The 23,678-nt window shown below is 37.4% G+C and overlaps 3 protein-coding genes and 1 pseudogene across 3 annotated transcripts; all 4 read left to right on the forward strand.

The window, feature by feature from the left end:
• The first annotated feature begins 1,044 nt into the window (after nucleotides 1-1,044).
• On the forward strand, nucleotides 1,045-13,750 carry LOC132279824 (receptor-like protein 14). The gene is made up of 6 exons (XM_059781868.1): nucleotides 1,045-1,663; nucleotides 1,828-1,983; nucleotides 3,222-3,380; nucleotides 3,492-3,566; nucleotides 4,420-4,571; nucleotides 13,527-13,750. The coding sequence occupies exons 1-5, from the start codon at nucleotides 1,327-1,329 to the stop codon at nucleotides 4,554-4,556; spliced, it is 864 nt and encodes a 287-aa protein (XP_059637851.1). The 5' UTR covers nucleotides 1,045-1,326; the 3' UTR covers nucleotides 4,557-4,571; nucleotides 13,527-13,750.
• On the forward strand, nucleotides 6,908-8,059 carry LOC132278081 (uncharacterized). Its single transcript, XM_059779908.1, has one exon. It carries the CDS (start codon nucleotides 6,908-6,910, stop codon nucleotides 8,057-8,059), a length of 1,152 nt encoding a protein of 383 aa, XP_059635891.1.
• LOC132278082 (cuscuta receptor 1-like) lies at nucleotides 8,066-16,091 on the forward strand (annotated as a pseudogene).
• A 1,579-nt stretch (nucleotides 16,092-17,670) lies between these two features.
• LOC132278083 (receptor-like protein 15) lies at nucleotides 17,671-21,144 on the forward strand. Its single transcript, XM_059779909.1, has 5 exons — nucleotides 17,671-17,995; nucleotides 18,079-18,234; nucleotides 18,333-18,398; nucleotides 18,724-18,810; nucleotides 18,893-21,144. The coding sequence occupies exons 1-5, from the start codon at nucleotides 17,671-17,673 to the stop codon at nucleotides 21,142-21,144; spliced, it is 2,886 nt and encodes a 961-aa protein (XP_059635892.1).
• Nucleotides 21,145-23,678: the final 2,534 nt, after the last annotated feature.

Raw genomic sequence — 23,678 nt, forward strand, 5'->3', positions numbered from 1 at the left:
ATCTGAATGATAGAAATGTAGCCCTTAGTGGCTATTTGTCCATGGTTGTAGGCGTCAGTGTTGAACCATGTAAATCTCCGTGTTTTCCATCTTCCGCTTATTCTTAATTTATATTTTATATTTGCACATCCAAATGAGATTATTTATCAATGATAACATTTAGGATATAAGTATTTTGTTTCTGCATGTTCTTCATTAAAGATCCTCCTGTTTGGGTGGGTAACCCAAAAGGACCCAAGTATTGTCTTGGGTAGTTTTAACAGGCCTTATGCATCAGGTAATGGTGCCTTTGGCCTATAAATTGTTGTAATAGTGCCTATGATTTATGAAACTAACCAACCTAAGTGAGAAATAATGTGGCATATGTGGAACATTTTCTGTCATAGTAAATGTCTCTATGGTGTTCCTCCAAATGTGATCAAAATCCTTTTGATCATTTAAGAGGCTTGAAGTTGGCTTGTGTTATGTTGGTTTGGCTTCTTCTTTCAGCCTCAGCCTATCCTCTACAGTTGTGTGAGGTTTTTTCTTTTTTAAAAAAGAAATCACATTTCAGTTTGGAAATGTTATTAAGAAACTTTTAATAACTCAACAATTTTCAAATACCCTCAAAAATTATTTAATATTGTCTCCTTTTTAAAACTTTATTTTCAGAAAATGGTTTTTAGAAAATAATAAATCAAATAAATGTCCGTACATTTTTTATTTTTCAAAATAGAATGTCAAAAAAAAAAAAAAAAATCTGAGCCAGAATAGGCCTAACCTCCAGAATTTAACAGTTGATTAAATGCATCGTATATCTTGAAAGGGAGAAAAAGAAAACATGAATTGACCCACACTTATATTGATTCCCTTCTTTGATGGTATTGAATTGTCCCTCTTAGTGGTTGCCATGGTCACAAATTTACTTGTCTAAAACTTTTATCCCTTCACTGTCTTATCCCTTCACTTTTGGTGCAGAAAGACTGTATATGGCTTGACCCCAAGTCAAGGATATATTATCAATAATTCTAAGTCAAGTCTCCTCCAATAACTATGAGACTACAAAGGAAGAATTATCTATGGGTTGATCCAAGTCAAGTCTCCTCGAATTATTAAAGTAGATTTCAAGTCAATGTCTTCAATGTTTAAGCCAATGCCATCTCATGTTTACTGCTTCTGTAAAGATAGGGAGCTTGCCATTTGATAGGCCTGGATAAAAAACATATATGCAAATTAAAGAGGCCAGGCCATATATTTATAGCAGCTGTAGGTCGTGTACTGATTCACTAATGGAGTACTTAGAGCGAGTATTGAGGTTATTATTATTGTTGATGTCGGTTTTGGCGAATGGGTGTTATGGGTGTTGGGAGCAAGAGAGAACCGCTCTTTTGCAGCTCAAAGCTTCTATCAACCATCCAAATGGCTCTTCCTTGCCATCATAGGAGGGTGAAGGAACAATCGATTGCTGTGAATGGGAACGTGTTGAGTGCAATGCTACCACACGTCGTGTCATCAAACTTTGAGTGCAATGCTACCACACGTCGTGTCATCAAACTTTCACTTAATTCTACAAGGGAGGATGGGCTCGGAGATTGGTATTTAAACACTTCAGTGTTTCTTCCCTTCGAATCGCTCTTAAGTCTAGATTTAGTTCACAATCATTTACTTTGTATTAAGAACGAAGGTATGTCTAGATTCTCTCTGAAGGATTGCTTGCAGGGATTGTTTCCTTTTCTTCTCTTTTTTTCCATTTCCATTTCCTTTTTCTTTTCCTTTTTTTATTTTTATTATTTGAGAACAAAATTCTGTTATTGTTGAGATGCCAAATTACTTTTTATTCCCTTGCAGGTTTTGAAAAGTTATCAAGGTTGAACAATCTACAAATCCTTGATTTAAGTGAAAATTACTTTGATAACAACATCCTGGCATCTTTAAATGGACTTTCATCCCTCAAGACTCTAAAACTACGCCAAAACTACTTGGTTGGGCTACTTTATTTTCAAGGTAGATTTAATGTAAATTTCTTTTCAATCTTAATTATAAGGGACAACCCACCTCATGTTTCCTTGGTGATCAGTTTATTGTGATTCGTGTACTTCAAATCTCTAACTTTTCATTCCCTGTTTAGACTTTGTTGGTTTGAACAATTTGAAGGAGCTGGACATAAGTAGGAACCAGTTTGATAGTATTGTAACCAGAGAAGGTATGAAAAAGGAAACAAAGGATTACTACGTTATCCTCCATAATTAGTTTTTGTTTGGGTCTTTGGTATGATAGCGCATTATTATATGTACATAAAATAATCAAAGAAAAGAAAAGGAAAAAGTTTTGCATGAAGGGACTTCAATAAAAAAAAAGTACTTATATATTGAAGTATCAAGACAAAATTAAGATGCTTCAAATGATCACCTTTACAACAATATTTATATTTCATGTTTTTCTGCTTGTCACCAAAGAAAATAAAAAGGAATATTATGAAATGGAGTGATGATTGGCTCTGAGATTTGAAGAGTAACTCATTTCTCTATGAGATATATATATATATTTGATAAAAAAAAGTTATATTTATTAAGATTAAAATGTAAGTTCTTGTTGAAAAAATAAATAAATAAATAAATAAAATGAAGTACTTACTCCAAAAATCCTAAACAAGTTATACAGAGTTAGCTGACCTCTTTACAGAAGAAAAGTGACATGCTCTGAATCCCAATAGTCCCCTTTTAATCCATGATGATTCACACACTAAGGCACCTCTTCACTGCTTCTAACATCATTAACAATTAATGAAGAATTTAAATATTTAAGTTACATCCTCTCTAACAGTTTCAGCTTAAGCTTTTAGATTAGATGATTGTTTACATGGTATCAGAGTCATAAGGTTTCGAGTTCAAATATCACCGTCATCCTAATAATTAAAATTGAAACACGTGTTGGACCGAAAGAAGACAACACGTGAGGGAACATGTTGAAGGATTTAAATATTTAAGTTAGACCCTGTCTAACCGCTTAAGCTTAAGCTTTTAGAATAGATGATTGTTAACAACAATAATTTACAGGGATGTATTGAGAATGACAATTTGCCTAGCTTCTCACTTCATGTATTTATTTAAAGGATTGCTTTAAGGATTGTTTCCTCGGTTTTTTCATTTTCTTTTCCTTTTACTTTTTTTGTTTTGTTTTTGTTTTTTAAAACAAAATTCTGTTAGTGTTGAGATGCCAAATTACTTTTTATTCCCTTGCAGGTTTTGGGAAACTATCAATGTTGAGCAATCTACAAATCCTTCATTTGAGTTATAATAACTTCAATAACAACAGCATCTTGTCATCTCTAAATGGATTTTCATCCCTCAGGACTCTAAAACTACAGTCAAATGACTTGACTAGGCTAGTTTATATTCAAGGTGAATTTATTAATCTAAAATTTCTTTCTGATCTTAGCTGTAAGTTTCCTTGATGATCAGTTTATTTTGATTATTGAACTTTAATTCTCTATTTTTTCATTCTTTGTCTAGACTTTGATGGTTTGAACAGCTTAAAGGAGCTAGACATAAGTTCGAACAGCCTTGATGGTATCGTAATGAGAGAAGGTATGAAGAAGAAACACGGTATTAGACACTGCTTTATGTCAATTAACCTATTGAATTAAGTACCATATTATCCTCCGTCATGAATTTGTTGGGTCTTTGATATGATCACACACTGTTTTAGGTACAAGAAAAAATAAAATAATATAAAAACTGAAACTTCTATTGCATGAAGGGACTTCTACCAAAAAGTAGTTTGTGAATTGAAGTATCAAGAAACCGCAAGGGGTTGGCTCAAGTGGGTAAGTCAATTGGTCCTAGTGCTTCATGAAGCACTAGGTCTAAGGTTTGACTCCTCTTAGGTGCAAATAATTCCTTGGAACGTGTGAGTATCCACTAGGAAAAAAATTGAAGCATCACCTTCAAACCACTATTCATATTTGATGTTTGCCTTCTTGTCTCCTACAAAGAATAACCCGTATAATATGTATATATATATATATACACACACATTGTGATAATCAAAATTATTTTTATTAAGGACAAAATGGAAATACTCACTCCATAAATCCTCAACTAAATTGGAACACGGGCAAGAGAAAAAGCAACAGAAGCAGAGTTAGCTGACCTCTTTACACACACACACAAAATGTAACTTACTCTGAATCCGAATAGTGGCCTCTTAATCCAAGATGATCCACACTAAGGCACCTCTTAATTTCTTCTGACAGCATTAACATATAGTAGAAATAGTCTCCTTTCCAAACAATCTCAAATAAACCAATATATTAGGGGTACAATAGAGCAAGATAAGCTGCACTGGCCTCTAAAATAATCTAGCACCAATAAATGATTTTTTTCCTACAAAGGGTTCCATATAAGTTCTAACTTGCATTATCATTTGCTAATTTTACAGGTTTAGAGAGACCTCCAAGTTTGAACAGCTTAGAGGTCCTTGATTTGAGCTATAATCACTTCAACAATGGCATATGGTCATTTCTGCAAGGACTTCCATCACTCAAGACACTCTATATAAAGGAATATGGAATGTAACAATTCCCAGTATAGGTAAGCCCATAATTTCAGAATTTGCACGACTTGGACAATCCAATGATAATGAGGGAACAAACTCACTGAGGATGTCCTCATCACAACATTTTCTTTTGTTTAGAACTTGAGATATTTGAGTTTCTTTCACTCCAATGCGTCTTCTTATTGTAATGTTTATATATATATATATATTAAAGTTAAAAGTTTTTCTTCAAAAGTTGGTGGGCTCCACCAATAAATTAAAACATAACAAAGGAGGCCATTTCGCATATCATTAGCTTCTCTATCCTTTCTGCTGCATCATTCTCACCTCGGCAATTTCTTCTTTTTTTTTTCTTTTTACAAGTTCAAGACTTGATCTAGCTTCACTCAATTAGAATTTGATAGAACCATGTGAAGCAAAGTCGGAGAGCACGGCGAGATCTACGCGTAGGTACCAGCAATTTCAACTTTAGTGCTCTCTAAGGAGTTAGAAATTCTAGGGTTCTTGGGATCAAATTGGGGGTTTTCATCAATTTAAGGTAGGGGTACTCTAATCCACTAATTCTTGGATTTCTTGTGAATTTCCCCTTTAAATTGACTTTAAGCATGATTAATTTTAATTTTTTGTGATTATATTTGTTAGGGTTATTTATGTTGATGGTGATAAATGTGCGCTGTGTGTTAAATGGCTTATTAGTATGATAATTTTTAACTTGTAAAGAAGTACGCTTAGTGTTGGTTTGTTTTCATGATCTCAATTGCTATAAAAAATAAAAATAAAAAAAATAAAAATTATGGTACAATTATGGAAATAAATTTGTGAATTGTATATTTAAATTGCTATCAAAATGTGGGATGAGAAAATGAATTGTGTACTTTTAATAATTTATTAATTTATTTGAACAAGTATGTGGGAGCATTATAGTGAAATTGATGAAATGAAGCATGGAGCATTCATGCATCCATTGGGAAAGAAATAAGGGGAAAAATGTTTTAAAATAAATGAATTGTTCTTGGAAAAAAATATTTTTTAAAGGAGTTTGCGAAAAATAAGACGCCTAGGAGGCCCCTAGTGGTCCGTGTTGTTAGTGTAGTCTATAATGGAGTATGGTTGAGCTAACTAGGCCGGATGCGACGCCTTGGAGGTGCCTTGTGGTTGTGGATAGTTAGCTAACCCTCCATTCGTGACGCCTTGGAGGTGCCTTGGGTCGGATTACACCAACGGTTTGTTTGTTGAAATGGAATTGTTTCGGAAATGGAGAACGACATATGCATAACATTGCACTTCATGTCATTTTAGTAAAACGGTGATTGGTTGACATTTGCTACATATTTATTGTTGTGGTTGAGAATATGTATTCCTCATGGTATGACTCCATTTCTTTTTACCTCTTCCTTATGTGAATTCACGGGGTCATAAGAAGTGTGTCTTAGACACTTCCTACTGAGCTTATGCTCACCCCATTATTTTCAACATCTTTCAGGACATGGAAAAAAGGTGGCGGACGACGATCCACCACGATTTTAGACGAGCACGGAGACCTATTTTATTTTTGCTATCTTTTGTATTAAAAATCTGTAATATTTTATAAATGTAATATTAACTAACTCATAAAACTTTAGTTTAATTAGTATAATGTTGTAAGTTATGGACTTTTAATTCTAGCTACATTTTATGGACTGTAATTTGATGTAAATTAAGTGGGTTCCACGTTCGGATGAGATGGAGGAACGAGATTTTTGTATGTATGTAGTCATTTTAAAAATGTGATATAATATCTGTATTGTGCGTTGGGACAGGATATGTTATTTTTGAGGCCCAGTGAGGCTATTGCATCTATTTATGTAATTCAACAGGTTGTAGATGAACTTTTTCTGCGGAGGTCATACCGAAATTTTTATAGATTTTATTATTATTATTTTGGTATCTTTTCGGGTCATTACAAATTTGGTATTAGAGCGATGGTTCGAATACCATTAGGACGAAGGGTAGAGGCCTACCTAGGATTGCATGGGGAGTTGACTTATTTGCTTACTTGCTTAATTGCTTACGTGATTGCATGCTTATATGCCTGTGTTAAGGTACTTAATTATTTGAAAGGCACACTTAATTGTTAATTGCTTAGATGAGTACATGCTAAGTGCTTAGTATTGTTACATATTATTAGCATGATCATTTTTCTCATTAGTTGGGTATTCTGGGAGCAAGGAAGGTGTTTATGTGTTTCCATTTTTGTCAAGTCATTTATATGAGGATTCCGTTCTCGTGCATATTTTAGTGTCATCGTTATTGATCCGTTTCCTTTTTTTTTATAGCGTCATGGCAACACGAAGGGATCCCGGGGAAAAGTTCTAGCTCCAATCCCGTGGAAATGGATCAGGAGCAAGTTGAGGAAGATATCTTATTGCGTGATTTGGTCCCACTAAGAGAGGGACAAGCGAGGGGGACCGTTGACCCACCTTTTCAGATAAATAGGGAGCAGTTGAGGTTAGCCGTTCAGGAGGCTATTTTTAATGCATATCGACCGACAGGTGCGTCATCGACACAGTTTGTGCCACCACCGGCACCACCACCACCTCCAAAGAAAAATGAGTTAGATGATACTCTTTACCACATTGCAAAATTTGTGAAGTTGATGCCAACTCTGTTTGAGGGTGGTCCAGATCCGCTTGTTGTGGATAGTTTCATGGATAGGGTGGAGAAGCATATTAATGCCATGAATTTGGCAACGGACAAGTTGAAGATTACAGTGGCTACTTACAATTTTGTGGGCGATGCTGAGATTTGGTGGAAGACCGTTTCTCACACCCATAATCTGGATACTATGACATATGCTACTTTTAAGAAGTTGTACTATGAGAAGTACTTTCCGGGGCCTAAGCGGAGGGAACTAAAGAAGGAGTTTGATGAGTTGAAGCAAGGAAGCATGACAGTTACAGAGTATGAGAATAAGTTTACATCGCTTTTGAGGTTTGCACCGGGGATTACTAATGATGAGGAAGGAAAGATAGAGAAGTTTGTTGATGGTCTTAATCCCACCATCAGGCCAATTGTAGCTACCTCAGAACCGACAGAGTATGCAAAAGCAGTGCGAAAGGCCTTAGTAGTTGAGGCTGAAAGCAGGGACAGTAAGGCTATCAGGGAATCCTACAAGCACAACAGGGGTATGAGTGCTTTCTCCGAGGGTCAATCAAGTAAGAAGCAGAAGCATGAGCAATCAGGGTTCGAAGGACAGCAGCCAGTCAGATCCGCCCCCACAGCTTCAGTGTCCATGGGGTCTACTACACCGAATGTTACTTGTTTTAGATGCGGACAGCTGGGACATTACAAATCCCAATGCACTCAGACACAGGTAGCTCAAATGATTTGTTTCAAGTGTGGGCAGCCAGGGCATCACAAGTCTCAGTATACTCAGATTCAGGTGGCATCTGGTGGATATTTCGGGTGTGGCCAGCAGGGCCATAGGGTGAAAGATTGTCCACAGCGGGGCAGTGGTTTGGGCAGAGGTGGAGGTTCACAGTAGAGGCAAATGCAGTCTGCCACAGTTCAGTCAGGGTTTCGACCACCACCACCACCTCAGCCGTTTCAGCCAGCTATGTCAGCCCAGAGTTCTCGACCTGGTAGGGGAGCTTCTTCGAGTGCACCCATTCAACAGTCTGACTATCAGGCAGGCAGTTCTCAGGGGCAGAGGACCCAGGGTCGCATGTTTGCACTCACTCCAGCCGAGTCACCATCCAGTCCTTCAGTTGTCAGGAGTATGTTTCTTGTGTCCCATTCTTGGGCTCGTGTATTGTTTGATTCCGGTGCTTGTGCTTCTTATTCATTCATTGCTTTATCATTTGCACGGGCATTGGGTTTGGAGGTCAGTCAGTTAGACGGACTGTTTTGTGTTGACACGCCTATCGGGGGTTCAGTTGTTCTTAGTAGAGTTTGTAGGAGTTGTTCCATCACAATTGCCGGACGTGTTCTTGAGTTCGATTTCATCCTTCTCAAGATGACAGGATTTGACGTCATTCTTGGGGTGGACCGGTTATCGTCCTTCAGAGCTGTTATTGATTGTTTCAGGAGCAGAGTTTCAATGTGTACCCCGGATGGGGATTGTTTCTATTTTGTGGGAGATCGGTGTGATCCTCTCACTCATTCATTCTATGGTGTTAGGGGTCAGGATCGGCAAACGTTCTTCTTGGCTAGCCTTTTCGCCGATGATGACGTTGAGTTTTATGGGGTTGATTATCCAGTGGTTGTGCGTGATTTTCTGGATGTGTTTCCGAAGGACTTGACTGAGTTGCCTCTACACCGAGAGGTGGAATTTGCTATTGATTCTATGCCTGGTACTGCGCCAATCTCTATGGCACCGTATCGTATGGCACCGATTGAATTAGAAGAATTGAAGAAGCAACTTGATGATTTGAGGATGAAAGACTTTATCCGGCCGAGTGTGTCACCGTGGGGTGCACCGGTCTTGTTCGCTAAAAAGAAAGATGGTTCTTTGAGGTTGTACATTGATTACCGAAAGTTGAATCATGCCACCATCAAGAACAAATATCCTTTGCCAAGGATAGATGATTTATTTGATCAGTTGAAGGGAGCCAGTTGTTTTTCGAAGATTGACTTGAGGTCAGGTTATTATCAGTTGCGGGTTAGAGAGGAGGATATTCCAAAAACTGTTTTTCGTACGCGGTATGGACACTATGAGTTTCTTGTTATGCCTTTTGGTTTAACTAATGTGCCGGCAGCATTCATGGATTTAATGAACCGTATCTTCCACGATTACTTGGATCAGTTTGTGGTAGTTTTCGTGGATGATATTCTTATGTATTCACGGACTCGGGAGGAGTACGAGGTCCATTTGAGTATAGTGTTGCAGTTTCTACAGGAGCACCGTTTGTACACCAAGTATGAAAAGTGTGAGTTTTGGCTACAAGAGGTGAAATTTTTGGGACGTGTTGTCTCGGAAGGTGGGGTTTCAGTTGATCCTTTAAAAATAGAGGAAGTTTTGAGTTGGGAGCAACCCAAGAATGTCTTTGAAATCCGGAGTTTCCTTGGCCTAGCAGGTTATTGTCGGAGATTTGTGAAGGATTTTTTCCGTTTGGCAGCTCCTATGACCAGATTGACCAGGAAAGGGATCAAGTTTGCATGGAATGAGGCCTGTGAGTCATCCTTTCAAGAGTTTAAAACAAGGTTGACTACGGCTCCGGTGTTGGTGATACCTAAACGTGGCTTGGGTTATGTGATCTATTGTGACGCCTCACGTGATGGTTTGGGTTGTGTACTGATGTAAGATGATAGAGTAGTGGCTTATGGGTCTCGACAGTTGAAGACTCACGAGCTTAATTACCCTACTCATGATTTAGAGTTAGCGGCAGTTGTATTTGCTTTGAAGTGTTGAAGACACTATTTGTATGGTGAGAGATTTGAGGTGTCCTCGGACCACAAGAGTCTCAAGTACCTTTTCTCCCAAAAGGACTTGAACAATAGATAGAGGCGATGGGTTGAATTCTTAGAAGACTACAACTTTGATTTGCAGTATCATCCTGGCAAGGCAAATGTGGTAGCTGATGCTTTAAGCCGGAAATCTCGTGGGACTTTGGCTAATTTAGCCATTCAGAAATGGAAGATGTTGGAAGATTTGGCTGAAATGGGATTATATTGCTTTGATGATGATGATGATGATAGCAGTGAGTCAACATTCTTGTTTAGTCTCGTGGCTCAACCCACTCTTGTTAGACGGGTGATTGAGTCACAGAGACATGATTCAGATTTGGATATCATTTACACTCTAATTTCCAGTGGCGAGACCGTGAAGGATTGGACCTTACATGCAGATGGAGGTCTACGGTTTAGGAGTTTGTTGGTTGTTCCCACAGTTTGTCGTGAGGACGTCTTACGGGAGTTTCACACTTCCCGCTTTGCAGTTCATCCGGGTGGTACCAAAATGTATTACAATTTGAGACGTCAGTATTGGTGGAATGGAATGAAGAAGGATGTTGCACAGTTTGTAGCTAAGTGTCTTACCTGTCAGCAGGTGAAGGCCGAGCACCAGAGACCAGCTGGTTTATTGCAGCCATTGCCGATAGCGCAGTGGAAATGGGAGGAGATAGCAATGGATTTTGTGACAAGTCTTCCTAGGTCACGGAGGGGAAATGAAGCCGTATGGGTCATTATCGATAGATTGACCAAGATGGCTCATTTTTTGCCTATTAAAGCAACAGATGACGCAGAGGCACTCGGTGTACTTTATGTGAAAGAAATTGTGAGATTGCATGGAGTTCTAGTGGTTATTGTGTCGGATAGGGATGCTAAGTTCACCTCGAAGTTCTGGAAAGGACTTCAAGCAGCATTTGGCTCATTGTTGCACCTTAGTACTGCATTCCATCCACAAACGGATGGCCAGTCGGAGCGTACCATCCAAATCTTGGAGGATATGCTTCGAGCTTGTGTACTTGACTTGGGTGGTAGTTGGGAGGATCACCTTCCACTTATTGAGTTTGCCTACAACAACAGTTATCAGACGAGTATTCAGATGGCTCCATTTGAAGCGTTGTATGGTAGACCTTATAGGTCTCCTGTCTGTTGGACTGAGGTGGGCGAGACAGCCGCCTTAGGACCCGACATTGTACTCGAGACTACCGAGAAGATTAAACTGATCAGACAAAGATTGCTTACAGCTCAGAGTCGACAGAAGAGTTATGCAGATAGGCGGAGACGACCGCTATCCTTTGAGGTGGAAGACCACGTTTTTCTTCAGGTTTCTCCAAGGAAGGGGTTGATAAGGTTCGGAAAGAGTGGCAAGTTGTCGCCACGATTTATTGGACCTTTTGAGATCTTGGACCGTGTAGGAGAGGTTGCCTACAGACTAGCATTTGTCACCACAGATGGACAGGGTTCATAATGTCATTCATATGTCGATGCTACGGAAGTACGAGCCAGATCCGTCTCACATTTTGAGTTGGATTGATGTGGACATTAATGAGGATGTTTCCTACGAGGAAGGACCAATTCAGATCCTTGACACACAACAGAAGGTGTTGAGGAAAAAGACGATACCGTTGGTAAAGGTTCTTTGAAGGCATCATGGAGTTGAGGAGGCTACTTGGAAGCTCGAACAGGAGGTTCGCTCCAAGTATCCAGAGTTGTTTTCTCCCTCAGGTATGGCCTAATTTCGGGGACGAAATCTTTTAAAGTTTGGGAGAATGTAATGTTTATATATATATATTAAAGTTAAAAGTTTTTTTTCAAAAGTTGGTGGGCCCCACCAATAAATTAAAACATAACAAAGGCCGTAAGGCCATTTCGCATATCATTAGCTTCTCTATCTCTCTCTGCTGTATCATTCTCACCTCGGCAGTTTCTTCTTTTTTTTCTTTTTGCAAGTTCAAGACTTGATCTAGCTTCACTCAATTGGAATTTGATAAAACCTTGTAAAGCAAAGTCGGAGAGCACGGCGAGATCTACGCGTGGGCACCAGCAATTTCAACTTTAGTGCTCTCTAGGGAGTTCGAAATTCTAGGGTTCTTGGGATCAAATTGGGGGTTTTTATCAATTTGAGATAGGGGTGCTCTAATCCACTAATTCTTAGATTTCTTGTGAATTTCCCCTTTAAATTGACTTTAAGCATGATTAATTTTAATTTTTTGTGATTACATTTGTTAAGGTTATTTATGTTGATGGTGATAAATGTGCGTTGTGTGTTAAATGGCTTATTAGTATGATAATTTTTAACTTGTAAAGAAATATACTTAATGTTGGTTTGTTTTCATGATCTCAATTGCTATAAAAAAATAATAATAATAAAATAAAAAAATAAAAAAAGAAAATTATGATACAATTATGGAAATAAATTTGTGAATTGTATATTTAAATTGCTATCAAAATGTGGGATGAGAAAATGAATTGTGTACTTTTAGTAATTTATTAATTTATTTGAACAAGTATGTGGGAGCATTATAGTGAAATTGATGAAATAAAGCATGGAGCATTCATGCATCCATTGGGAAAGAAATAAGGGGAAAAATGTTTTAAAATAAATGAATTGTTCTTGGAAAAAAAAAAAATTTTAAGGAGTTTGCGAAAAACCGGACTCCTAGGAGGCGCCTAGTGGTCCGTGTTGTTAGTGTAGTCTAGAATGGAGTATGGTTGAGCTAACTAGGCCGGATGCCACGCCTTGGAGGTGCCTTGTGGTCGTGGATAGTTAGCCAACCCTCCATTCGTGACGCCTTGGAGGTGCCTTGGGTCGGATTACACTAACGGTTTGTTTGTTGAAACGGAATTGTTTCGGAAATGGGGAGCGACATATGCATAACATTGCACTTCATGTCATTTTAGTAAAACGGTGATTGGTTGACATTTGCTACATATTTATTGTTGTGGTTGAGAATATGTATTCCTCATGGTATGACTCCATTTCTTTTTACCTCTTCCTTATGTGAATTCACGGGGTCATAAGAAATGTATCTTAGACACTTCCTACTGAGTTTATGCTCACCCCATTATTTTTAACATTTTTCAAGATATGGAAAAGAGATGGCGAAAGACGATCTACCACGATTTTAGACGAGCATGGAGACCTATTTTATTTTTGCTATCTTTTGTATTAAAACTCTCTAATATTTTATAAATGTAATATTAACTAACTCGTAAAATTTTAGTTTAATTAGTATAATGTTGTAAGCTATGGACTTTTAATTCTAACTACAATTTATGGACTGTAATTTGATGTAACTTAAGTGGGTTCCACATTCGGATGAGATGGAGGAACGGGATTTTTGTATGTATGTAGTCATTTTAAAAATGTGATATAATATCTGTATTGTGCGTTAGAACAGGATATGTTATTTTTGAGGCCCAGTGAGGCTATTGCATCTATTTATGTATTTCAACAGGTTGTAGAGGGACTTTTTTTGCGGAGGTCATACCAAAATTTTTATAGATTTTATTATTATTATTTTGGTATCTTTTCGAGTCGTTACACTTATGCTCCATGTTTACAGACTTACAAAACCTTACAAATATGGAAAACTTGTTCTTGGATATGACTCTTCTCAATAATGACTTTCTTTCAAGCATTCAAGTGATGACTTCACTTAAAGTATTATCCCTATCACATTGTGGACTAACCGGCACCTTACCTGTTCCAGGTAAATCTCTCACACACACCACACGCATTTATATGTTCTTTCTGTGTTGCCTGGTGAAAATTTAATTCTGCCAAGTTAATTCCAATCAATTAATTCAATCTTTTTTTAGGGTCCAAGATAATGAAACCGAGGGTGAGCTGCCTCGATGCATGTCAAACTTGACATCCCTTCGGTTTTTGGACATCTCTTCCAATCATTTTACTGGGAATATTGCTTCATCTCCACTGATCCATCTTACCTCTCTTGAATACCTTGCCCTTTCACACAACTAGTTCGAGATCCCTATCTCCTTTGTGTCATTTTTCAACCACTCAATTTTAGTCATTGACAGCCTTAACAACAAATTGTTGATAGAAGCAGAGTTTCAAAGCTTGGCCCCAAGTTTTCAATTAATTGGCATCCGTTTATCTGATCATGAATTTGGCAATGTCAGTCCTACTACTGGAGGCTTTCCCAACTTCCTCTATTACCAAAAGGATCTCCAAAAAGTAGAGCTCTCTAGAATAAACTTTAAGGGGAAGTTTCCAAGTTGGTTGTTGGAGAATAATACAAGATTGGTGACACTACTTCTTCCAAATAATTCTCTCACTGAACCTCTATATTTGCCATCACATCTTAACCATGAGCTTTTGGCTTTGGATATCTCCAACAATTTCCTCAGTGGCCATATCCCAGCCAGCATTGGTAAAGCTTTTTCAGGTTTGGAATTCTTAAACATGTCTGGAAATACTTTTGGAGGTAGTATTCCCTCTTCATTAGGTGAGATGTCTTCTCTAGAGATTCTTGACTTGTCCAATAATCAACTATCTGGTGGAATACCGGAGCATTTGGCCATGGATTGCTTCTCCTTGACAATCTTAAAACTATCAAATAACAATTTGCGAGACCCAATATTACCAACACATCACAACCTAACTCGACTGCTTTCCATACAGTTGGATTATAATCACTTGACAGAAATCCCAGGTAGCTTTTCTAACTGCTCGGATTTGGAATATTTGTATATGAGTCATAACCATGTGTCGGCAGAATTCCTGGGTGGATGGGGAATATGAGTTATTTAGGTGTACTTGCCATGTCCAATAATCATCTTGAAGGTCCCATTCCAACAGAGATTTGTCATATTGGTTATCTTTATGTTTTGGAGCTTTCGGAGAACAATATTACTGGGACTATACCTTATTGCTTCCCATCATTAGAAGTTGTTCAGTTGTCTAAAAATAGGCTACAGGGAACACTGCCGCGTGCACTATACGATAGCGGTTATCTAGAGGTGTTGGATCTTAGCAATAACCACTTAACTGGCAGTATCCCAGACTGGATTGGAAGCAATTATGAGCTGCGCATCCTTCAATTAAAAAGTAATCATTTTGAAAGTAAGATTCCAATTTCTTTATGCCGCTTGTCCCAATTAAGGTTAATTGATCTTTCTGATACTGATCTTTCTGGCCACATTCCTCCTTGCCTGAATCACCTCTCATTTGAGGAAGGTTATAAAGATAATGCGTTGGTTGACTTCACGTCATATTTATGGTTTTCAACATTATTGAATGAACTAAATATGATGTCAACAGTCAAGAGAGAGGATCCATTCATGCTTCCCCCTCCACAAACACAAGCAGTGTTCAGAACAAAAGGAATTTTACTCGCTTACAAGGGACTCAATCTGGACCTCATCTCAGGAATTGATCTTTCTGCCAACAAATTATTTGGCCACAAACCATTTCAAATGGGGAACCTAAGCCGAATTCAATTTCTGAACCTATCCCACAATAGCCTAAGCGGAGCGATTCCTACAACCTTTTGGAACTTAAAGAGCATAGAGAGCTTGGATCTTTCCAACAATAACTTGAACGGGGAAATCCCTTCTCAGCTTACTGTGCTAACAAATTTGGAAGTCTTCAATGTGTCATACAACCACTTATCTGGTAGAACACCTCCGAGAATCTCTCAGTTTGGAACTTTCGGAGAAGACAGTTATGCAGGAAATCCACTTCTTTGTGGAGAGCCCCTACCAAGAAAGTGCACTGCCACCCAACCTTCAATGTCAACAAATGGCAGTGAACCTGGTCATGGTTTCATTGACATGGGCACCTTCTATGCAAGTTTTGCAGCATCTTATGTAACTGTGTTGTTAGCAATTGCAGCAGTTCTGCACATCAATCCTTACTGGAGACGGGCATGGTTCTATCTGGTTGAAGTGTGCATCACCTCTTGCTACTACTTTGTTGTGGACAATTTAATGCATTAAGGTCCTTTTCTTTTGTGGCTTTGGAAATCAAGCTAAATAAATCTCGATCTTGTAGTTGTCCCCAAACCATACCATGTTTGGTTCATTATAAATAAAGTTTGATGGTTTAGTGATTCAAAATTTCTAGTTCCATAGAAGCTGTATTCACACTATATATGTTTGGTTCACCATTTGGGTTTTGCTATTAGAATATTTCTGATGATTCTCATCTATTCATGTGAACTAAATAATTTCTATGAAAGCCAAAAGCTTTGGAGTACATAGAGGCTTGTAAATCTATCGACTTCTCTCTCATGCTATATGAGAATTTTTTTTTTTTTTTTTCTATAGGATTTATTAGGAGAAGGTGTCCATTATGTGGGGTCAGTGTTGGAAGGATTAGGGATTGGGAGGTTGGCTGTTTGAAATCAAGGAAGATACTCTCATGTACTTGTTCTTCTTGTTGCAGCCCTGTACGTCTAGGATTAGAGTTTAGTACCTGGTAAGTTAAAAAAATCTGAGCTGTTTGGAATAGACTTGTACCATTGAAAATTGTTGTGTTACTAGAAGTTGTTAATATCTTCTTCAAACTGAAATGCGATTTCTTTAAAGAGAACCAAAACCTCACGCAACAAGCAGCTTCTAGGCCTAACTATGAGACTACTGAGAGAGAACATTAATCTAGTCTCCTCAAATGATTAAAGTAGATTCCAAGTCAATGGATTCCGTGTTTAAGCCAATGCCATGTTCTGTAGAGAAATGGAGCTCAAATTTTGATAGGCGTGGATTGAAAAGCAGATATGCAATTGTAATAGACTCAGCCTTTAAATAATTTTTTTGAATCTATGATGGTAATTAATGTATCTTAAAATTAATGTTTCCTCCGTTTTTTTTTTTTTTTTTTTAACTCTGTTTTCAGAAAATGGTTTTAAAAAATAATACATCAAATTATCCGGAGTTCAATTACTCTCGTTCTTTCTTGTGGAAATTTTTTTTTAACAAATTTTAATATCAACAAAATATTAAATACAAGAAAAAATCAAACTGAAATAACATATTATGATGGGAAGAATTTTCTTGGGTTTATCCAAGTCCAAGTCTCTTTATATAATTAAAGTAGATTCCAAATCAACGTTTTCCATAATAGGTCGAGATTGTGTTAGGGCTTTGAAATATCAAGATATCCAGCACTTCTCTAGAATGGCTATAAAAATACATGCGAAAATGATTTAGGTCCATATTTATAAACTTGAACTCTTAAAGTTTTTATTTAGTAATCTTTTTCACTGTAATAAAATGCTTATTATTTAAAGTGTTGAATCTAGTGAATTTTTGTACATTATGTCGTCTTTGGTGTGCCATTACTTTTTTTTTTACATCTTTTTCTTTCTCTCTCTCTGTTTTTTCAATTGAAATCATATCTAAATTTATCCCAAAAGAAAACTGAATTTTTATCCCAAAAGATGATACTGTTTGGACCATTTACAAGAAATGGTGCGCCGTGACACATACGCTGGTAACTTTGATAATTAGGTCATACACCACACAGTAACATGGAGAAATATCCATGCATGTAATGAAAAACCAGCAACTTCCCCCACAATTCCTATTTTTTGTTGAGTCTGCCTTAGATCTATTTTCCTATTTAAACCCAAAGCCATTCAACTGGTAAGAGTGCCAAAAATTATTATTATTATTGTTATTATTATTATTATGGAGTTTACGCCAAGATTATTATTTCTGTTATTATGGTTGATGATGTTGGTTATGGAAAATGGGTGTGATGGTTGTTTGGAGCAAGAGAGAATTGCTCTGCTTCAATTTAAAGCTTCTTTCAACCTCCAAAATAGGAGTGACTATAATATAGACAATGATCCCTTCCTGGACTGGGAGGACGAAGGAATCACTGACTGTTGTGACTGGGATCGTGTTGAGTGCCACAACACCACACGTCGCGTACTCAAACTTGGGCTTCAATATATGTCCTTGACAGATTGGTCCTATCTAAACACCTCCTTGTTTCTTCCCTTCGAATCACTCACAAGTCTAGACTTGAGTGTGAACTCTTTGCATGGATGTGTTGAGAACCAAGGTATGTCATCTCTCTCCATATTCATTTGCTTTTCCATTTCCGTTCCTTCTTTTTGTTTTGAGAATGGAGGTGTTCTTTTGCAGGTTTCGAAAAACTATCCACGTTGAAAAATCTACAATTCCTTGGCCTGAATAGTAATGGATTCAATAATAGCATTCTGTCATCTCTGTATCAGCTTTCGACTCTGAAGACCCTGGATCTAAGCAACAACAAATTAGATGGCACAATTCATATTCAAGGTGAATGTAAACTAACTTTTCTTTAATCTCAATTCTACATCTAGAAGACGGAATATAATTCCTATTTATTGTAATGATTACTATTTTCCCTAACCTAGGTTTGAACAACATCAAGGAGCTATACATAAATGGAAACAAGCTGGATGGTATCATCAGCAATCAAGGTACGTATGATGAAGAAAACATAGTATTACTCAATGTTTTATGTCAATTAATTCAACACTCTTAACAACAATGAAATTGATCCTCCACTAACTTGGCATGCATGTTGACTGAGAGAGTACTACTGATCTTAATCCTTCAGAAATGGGGTTCATTTACTAAAGTTGACATTGGGCTTATAGCTCCGGTCTGTTCTTTATGGGTTTATGTCAGACGATCAACATTTCATACATATATTAGAAGCTAAAGAATATGAATGTTTGGACGATTTTTAAATTTGATGCACTCAAAAGTAGACACTTGTGTTATGATTTGTTCATTTTACAGGTCTTGAGGGAGCTCAAAATTTGAACAGCTTAGAGGTCCTTGATATGAGCTATAATGAATTCGACAATAACATCTGGTCTGCTCAAGGTAAAAGCAAAATAAAAGTTTCGAACCCCGCCATGAAAATTAAATTTTAAGCCTAACTGCTGATCAATTTAATGTTCTTCAGGGCTGTGTGAATTGAGAAGTCTTCAAGAGCTTGACCTCATGAGTAACAGATTGGAGGGTCCCTTGCCTGGTTGCTTGGCAAACTTGACGTCCCTTCGGCTTTTGGATATCTCTTCCAATCGCTTTACAGGAAATATTAACAAGTCATCTCCACTTGTGCATTTGACATCTCTTGAATACCTTGCCCTCTCAAGAAACGACTTCCAAGTCCCAATCTCGTTTTCACCATTCTTCAACCACTCAAAACTCAAGTTCATTGAAAGCCTACACAATGAATTGTTGGAAGATGAAACGAATTTTGAGACCATGGCACCCAGTTTCCAACTTACTGGAATTCGTTTATCTGACCATGCATTCGGCAATGTTAGTAGTACTACTGGAGCCTTTCCCAACTTCCTCTACAACCAGAAGAACCTCCAAGGTGTTCAACTCTCTCGAATTAACTTCAAAGGCGGTAAGTTTCCAAGTTGGTTGTTAGAGAATAATACGGGATTAGCCGTACTTCTTCTACCAGATAATTCACTCACTGGACATTTTCAATTGCCGCCCTTCCATCCTAAGACTGGGCTTCTAGCATTAGATATCTCCAACAATCACTTTCATGGCCACATTCCAGACAACATTTCTATGGTTTTTCCAAGTTTAAAATACTTAAACGTGTCTGGAAATGGCTTTGGAGGTAGCATTCCCTCTTCATTAGGTGATTTGTCTTCATTGGAAACTCTCGACTTATCCAATAATCAACTGTCTCAGGGGATACCGGAGCACTTGACCACGGGTTGCGTCTCCCTGTCATTGTTGAAACTATCGAATAACAATTTGCAAGGCCCAATATTGCCATCAAAAAATAACCTGACATTACTTAGTTTTTTGTGTCTGGACCGCAATCGCTTCACAGAGATCTCAGGTAGCTTGTCCAACTCTCCTTATTTGTTTACTTTGAATATGAGTCAGAATCATTTGTCAGGGAAGCTACCTGGGTGGATAGCAAGTGTGTTACAAAATCCAATGGTGATTGATATGTCCAATAATCATTTCGAAGGTCCAATTCCAACTGAATTTTGTCAGCTTGGTAGTCTTGATGAGGTTCTTGAGGTGTTTGACCTCTCTGGAAATAATATTACCGGGACTATTCCTTCTTGCTCCAGCCCCCCACATATAAGACATGTCCATCTCTCTAAAAATAGGCTACAAGGACCATTGCCGCACGCATTTTTTAACAGCAGTTCAACAGTGACCATAGATCTTTCCCATAATAACTTAACAGGTCGTATTCCAAGCTGGATTGGAACCCTTTCTAGTCTGAGCATTCTTCTCTTGAAAAATAATCATTTCGAAGGTGGGATTCCAATCAGTTTATGCCAGCTGTCCCAATTAAGCTTGATTGATCTCTCTTATAACTACTTTTCTGGCTACATTCCTCCTTGCTTGGCTAACATCACTTTTGAAGGAATACCTAGTAGAACTTTTGTGATAAATATTGGAATAGGTCCATTTGCCTTTTACACGTCAATTATAGAGGACATGAAAATGTTGTCAAAAACAAAGAATGACTTTTTTGAGGAGGATTCACGTGGTTTTAGCCCACAAGTTCAAGTAGCTTTCACAACAAAAGGAATGTCTCGCCCTTACAAGGGAATCAATCTTGATCTTTTCTCGGCAATTGATTTTTCCTGCAACAAGTTGACCGGCCACATCCCACAAGAAGTTGGAAATTTAGACCAAATCAGAGAGCTCAACCTGTCTCACAATGGCCTAAGTGGAACCATCCCAACGACCTTCTCAAACCTACACAAGATAGAGAGCTTAGACCTCTCCTTTAACAATTTGAGCGGAAAAATACCTTCACAGCTCACTGAGTTATACTCTCTGAACAAGCTCAATTTATCGTACAATTACTTATCCGGTAGCATACCTCAAGGTCAAAGATCTGTCCAATTTGATACATTTGATAACAGTAGCTACATGGGAAATCCATTACTTTGTGGACCACCACTTTCAACAACTTGCAACGCCATTGAGCCACCAAGAGTCGTCATGAATAGCAGTGAAGTGGATTATGGCTTCATGGACATGGAATCTTTCTATGTGAGCTTTGCAGTGTCCTATGTAACTCTGTTCTTAGGGATTGCAGCTGTTTTTTACATCAATCCCTACTGGAGAAAGGCATGGATTCATCTAGTTGAGGTGTGCGTCACCTCTTGCTACTACTTTGTTGTGGACAATTTTCGAAAAGTATTTTTTCAGAGATAATTAGACGTGCGTGTCTCAAGGTTGTTAAATGTAACCCTTTCTGTTCTTTTCCTTTTCAAAGCTGCATTGGAGTTCATAAAGAGGGAAAATCAAATGGCAAATTGAAAGATTATGAAAATCATGGTTTTCCCATATGTCTTCTTTTTTTATTATTGTTCAGGTTCGTCCTCTGTTTTATTTCTAGAAGACATGAAGAGAATGTTGGGAAACGTGCTAGTTTTAAAAACTTTTCGAGGGATTTAAATTCATAGATCTTGATTCATCACATAGAGACAAGTTTTATGCAAAAAAATAAAATAAAATATGATATATTATTCAACTAAAAGATTGAATACTTACATCAAGGTTTGAGTAAACCTCAGATCTCTCCTCTAAAGTGAATGTTCTCACTTATTGTAGATCCCTTTTGCTAGATGCATTCTCCTTGGATCTCCATCTTCTTGGTAATTGTTTTGCCTTTAGGAATCACTCATATGCCTCCATGAATGACCTTGGAAAACTAGGCTTGTGGGAGCCTCCATTAGATGAGAACATAAACCCTAATTTTCTAGAGAGAGAAAATTTATTCCTTTTTCCTTCTCATAAAAATCACCCCCTAAAATATACATAGACCATGTATATTTATAGGCAACATAAAAATAAAGAAAAGGAAACAACAAATCCTTCTCCATCTCTAATTCATATGTCTCAAATCTAATATGATTCCAATATCAAGTTGGGCTATGAGTGAGAATCCATTGGGCCTATTATTTTATTGGCTACAATGAATTAATAATTGGCCCGGTCCATGGACCCAATTCAATTAATTCATAAATTAATTTCTACTCCACTAAAAGAAATTAATTGAACTCCAATTAAATAATAAATAACCTCTAAGTCAATATTGCACTTTGACCCCTCTATGCATAATTAGTTATCGGATAAATATAGCCATCAATCCGACTCTTTAATTAATATATTTATTTTGGTACCTTTGATTATTTCTGGCTCGATCACAATAAAACATTTGTTTGACAAAAATAATAATTTAAATAAATAAATATATAATAAATCATTTTGTCTAAAAACACACGAAGGCCTTCGAATTTACTTTGTGATCAACCATAATCAATACAAAATAAATACAAGTAGCAATGATGCAAATATTGAAAATATAACCCTCTAACTATTAATTACATAACTACCCAAAGTGTCGGTCTAAGGATCCCGAAGAATCCGCCGAACAAATCAAAGTAATTATTAATTAATAAAAGAGTCTATACTTTTCTCATGCTTAAGAGTCAAATGCCATGACGGTGATAAGGAGTAATTGCATACGACGGCTCTCGCAATATATCTCAACCTAACGCGGATCCAGTTCAAGTCTTAATTAATTATGAGTCCATCCATAATTACCGACTATGAACAATTTATAATTACTATTTATATATCATGCATTGATTGTCATCACATACATATATATAAATATTTCTTGTAATTAACTGGACAGTATCAATTTCATAGTGAATTGAAACATAATACATTGAATTCACCAATTATATAAATCATAAATATTTCAGATATGTCAGGAACATATGTCAATACAATCCAGATAGGAATTCACTATGCCAGGGCATATAAATCCCAACAGCTCCCACTTGCCCTCATAGCCAATTCAAATTGCACCTAACTCCAATGTTATCCAGATGATGATCAAAATTATTGATCAATCACACCTTTGATAATGGATCAACAAAGTTGTGTTCCAATGCAATGTTTTAACTACAAGTGCATTTTCTTGCCGGACAATATCATGTCGAACATGATACTTCCTCTCAGTGTATCTTGTTCCTCTATGGAACCTTGTGTCATTGGTTTGGACTACTTCTGCACTATTGTCACAATATATCTCGATGGCAGGCTAGTATGCTCCACAACCTCTAAATCAGTGAGATCAAACCAATAGGCTTATATTGCCACCTTTAAGGCTGCAATATGTTCCACCTGCAGGTTTGAGTCAACAGTTGAAATCTGTTTGACAATCTACCAACTGATTTCCCTTCCATTAAGTGAACATACACTAAGTCATGAACCTCATAGTATCTACTTCTGATTGAAAATCAGAACTAGCATACCTGACTAGGACCATATCATCACATCCATAAATGGGTATGATATCATTGATTCTCCTTAGGTACTTAATGATATTTTTCACAATAGACCAGTTGTCAAGTCCAGTATTGGACTGATCTCTACTGACTATCCCTACCATGTAGCGGATGTCCTGTTTGGTATAGACCATGGCGTATATGAGACTCTCATATGCCGAAACATATTGTTCCAGTCTCATTTGCTCAATCTCCTCTGCTAGTCTTGAAAAACTACTTACTAGAGAGAGCGATCCATATCAATAAAGCAAGAACTCATTCTTTGAGTTATGCATACCAAACCTGGTCAAAACTTTTAACCTGATCTTGCAAAAGCTTGATCTTAGGAATATAGCTTACATCTTGAAATTCCTTCATTTAAAAGTAATTGAACAACTACCTTTTAAT

This window comes from Cornus florida, unplaced genomic scaffold (assembly GCF_030987335.1).
Source record: "Cornus florida cultivar Cherokee Brave unplaced genomic scaffold, ASM3098733v1 CherokeeBrave_3.0.0_Hap2_Chr10, whole genome shotgun sequence".
In the NCBI taxonomy this organism is placed as follows: Eukaryota; Viridiplantae; Streptophyta; class Magnoliopsida; order Cornales; family Cornaceae; genus Cornus; species Cornus florida.

Coding starts and splice junctions, on each gene's coding strand:
- LOC132279824 (XM_059781868.1), top strand. CDS start 1,327: ATGGGTGTTATGGGTGTTGGGAGCAAGAGAGAACCGCTCTTTTGCAGC. Junction 1,664..1,827: donor ACTTTGTATTAAGAACGAAG/GTATGTCTAGAT, acceptor ATTCCCTTGCAG/GTTTTGAAAAGTTATCAAGG. Junction 1,984..3,221: donor TGGGCTACTTTATTTTCAAG/GTAGATTTAATG, acceptor ATTCCCTTGCAG/GTTTTGGGAAACTATCAATG.
- LOC132278081 (XM_059779908.1), top strand. CDS start 6,908: ATGGATCAGGAGCAAGTTGAGGAAGATATCTTATTGCGTGATTTGGTC.
- LOC132278083 (XM_059779909.1), top strand. CDS start 17,671: ATGGAAAATGGGTGTGATGGTTGTTTGGAGCAAGAGAGAATTGCTCTG. Junction 17,996..18,078: donor TGGATGTGTTGAGAACCAAG/GTATGTCATCTC, acceptor GTTCTTTTGCAG/GTTTCGAAAAACTATCCACG. Junction 18,399..18,723: donor TGGTATCATCAGCAATCAAG/GTACGTATGATG, acceptor TTCATTTTACAG/GTCTTGAGGGAGCTCAAAAT.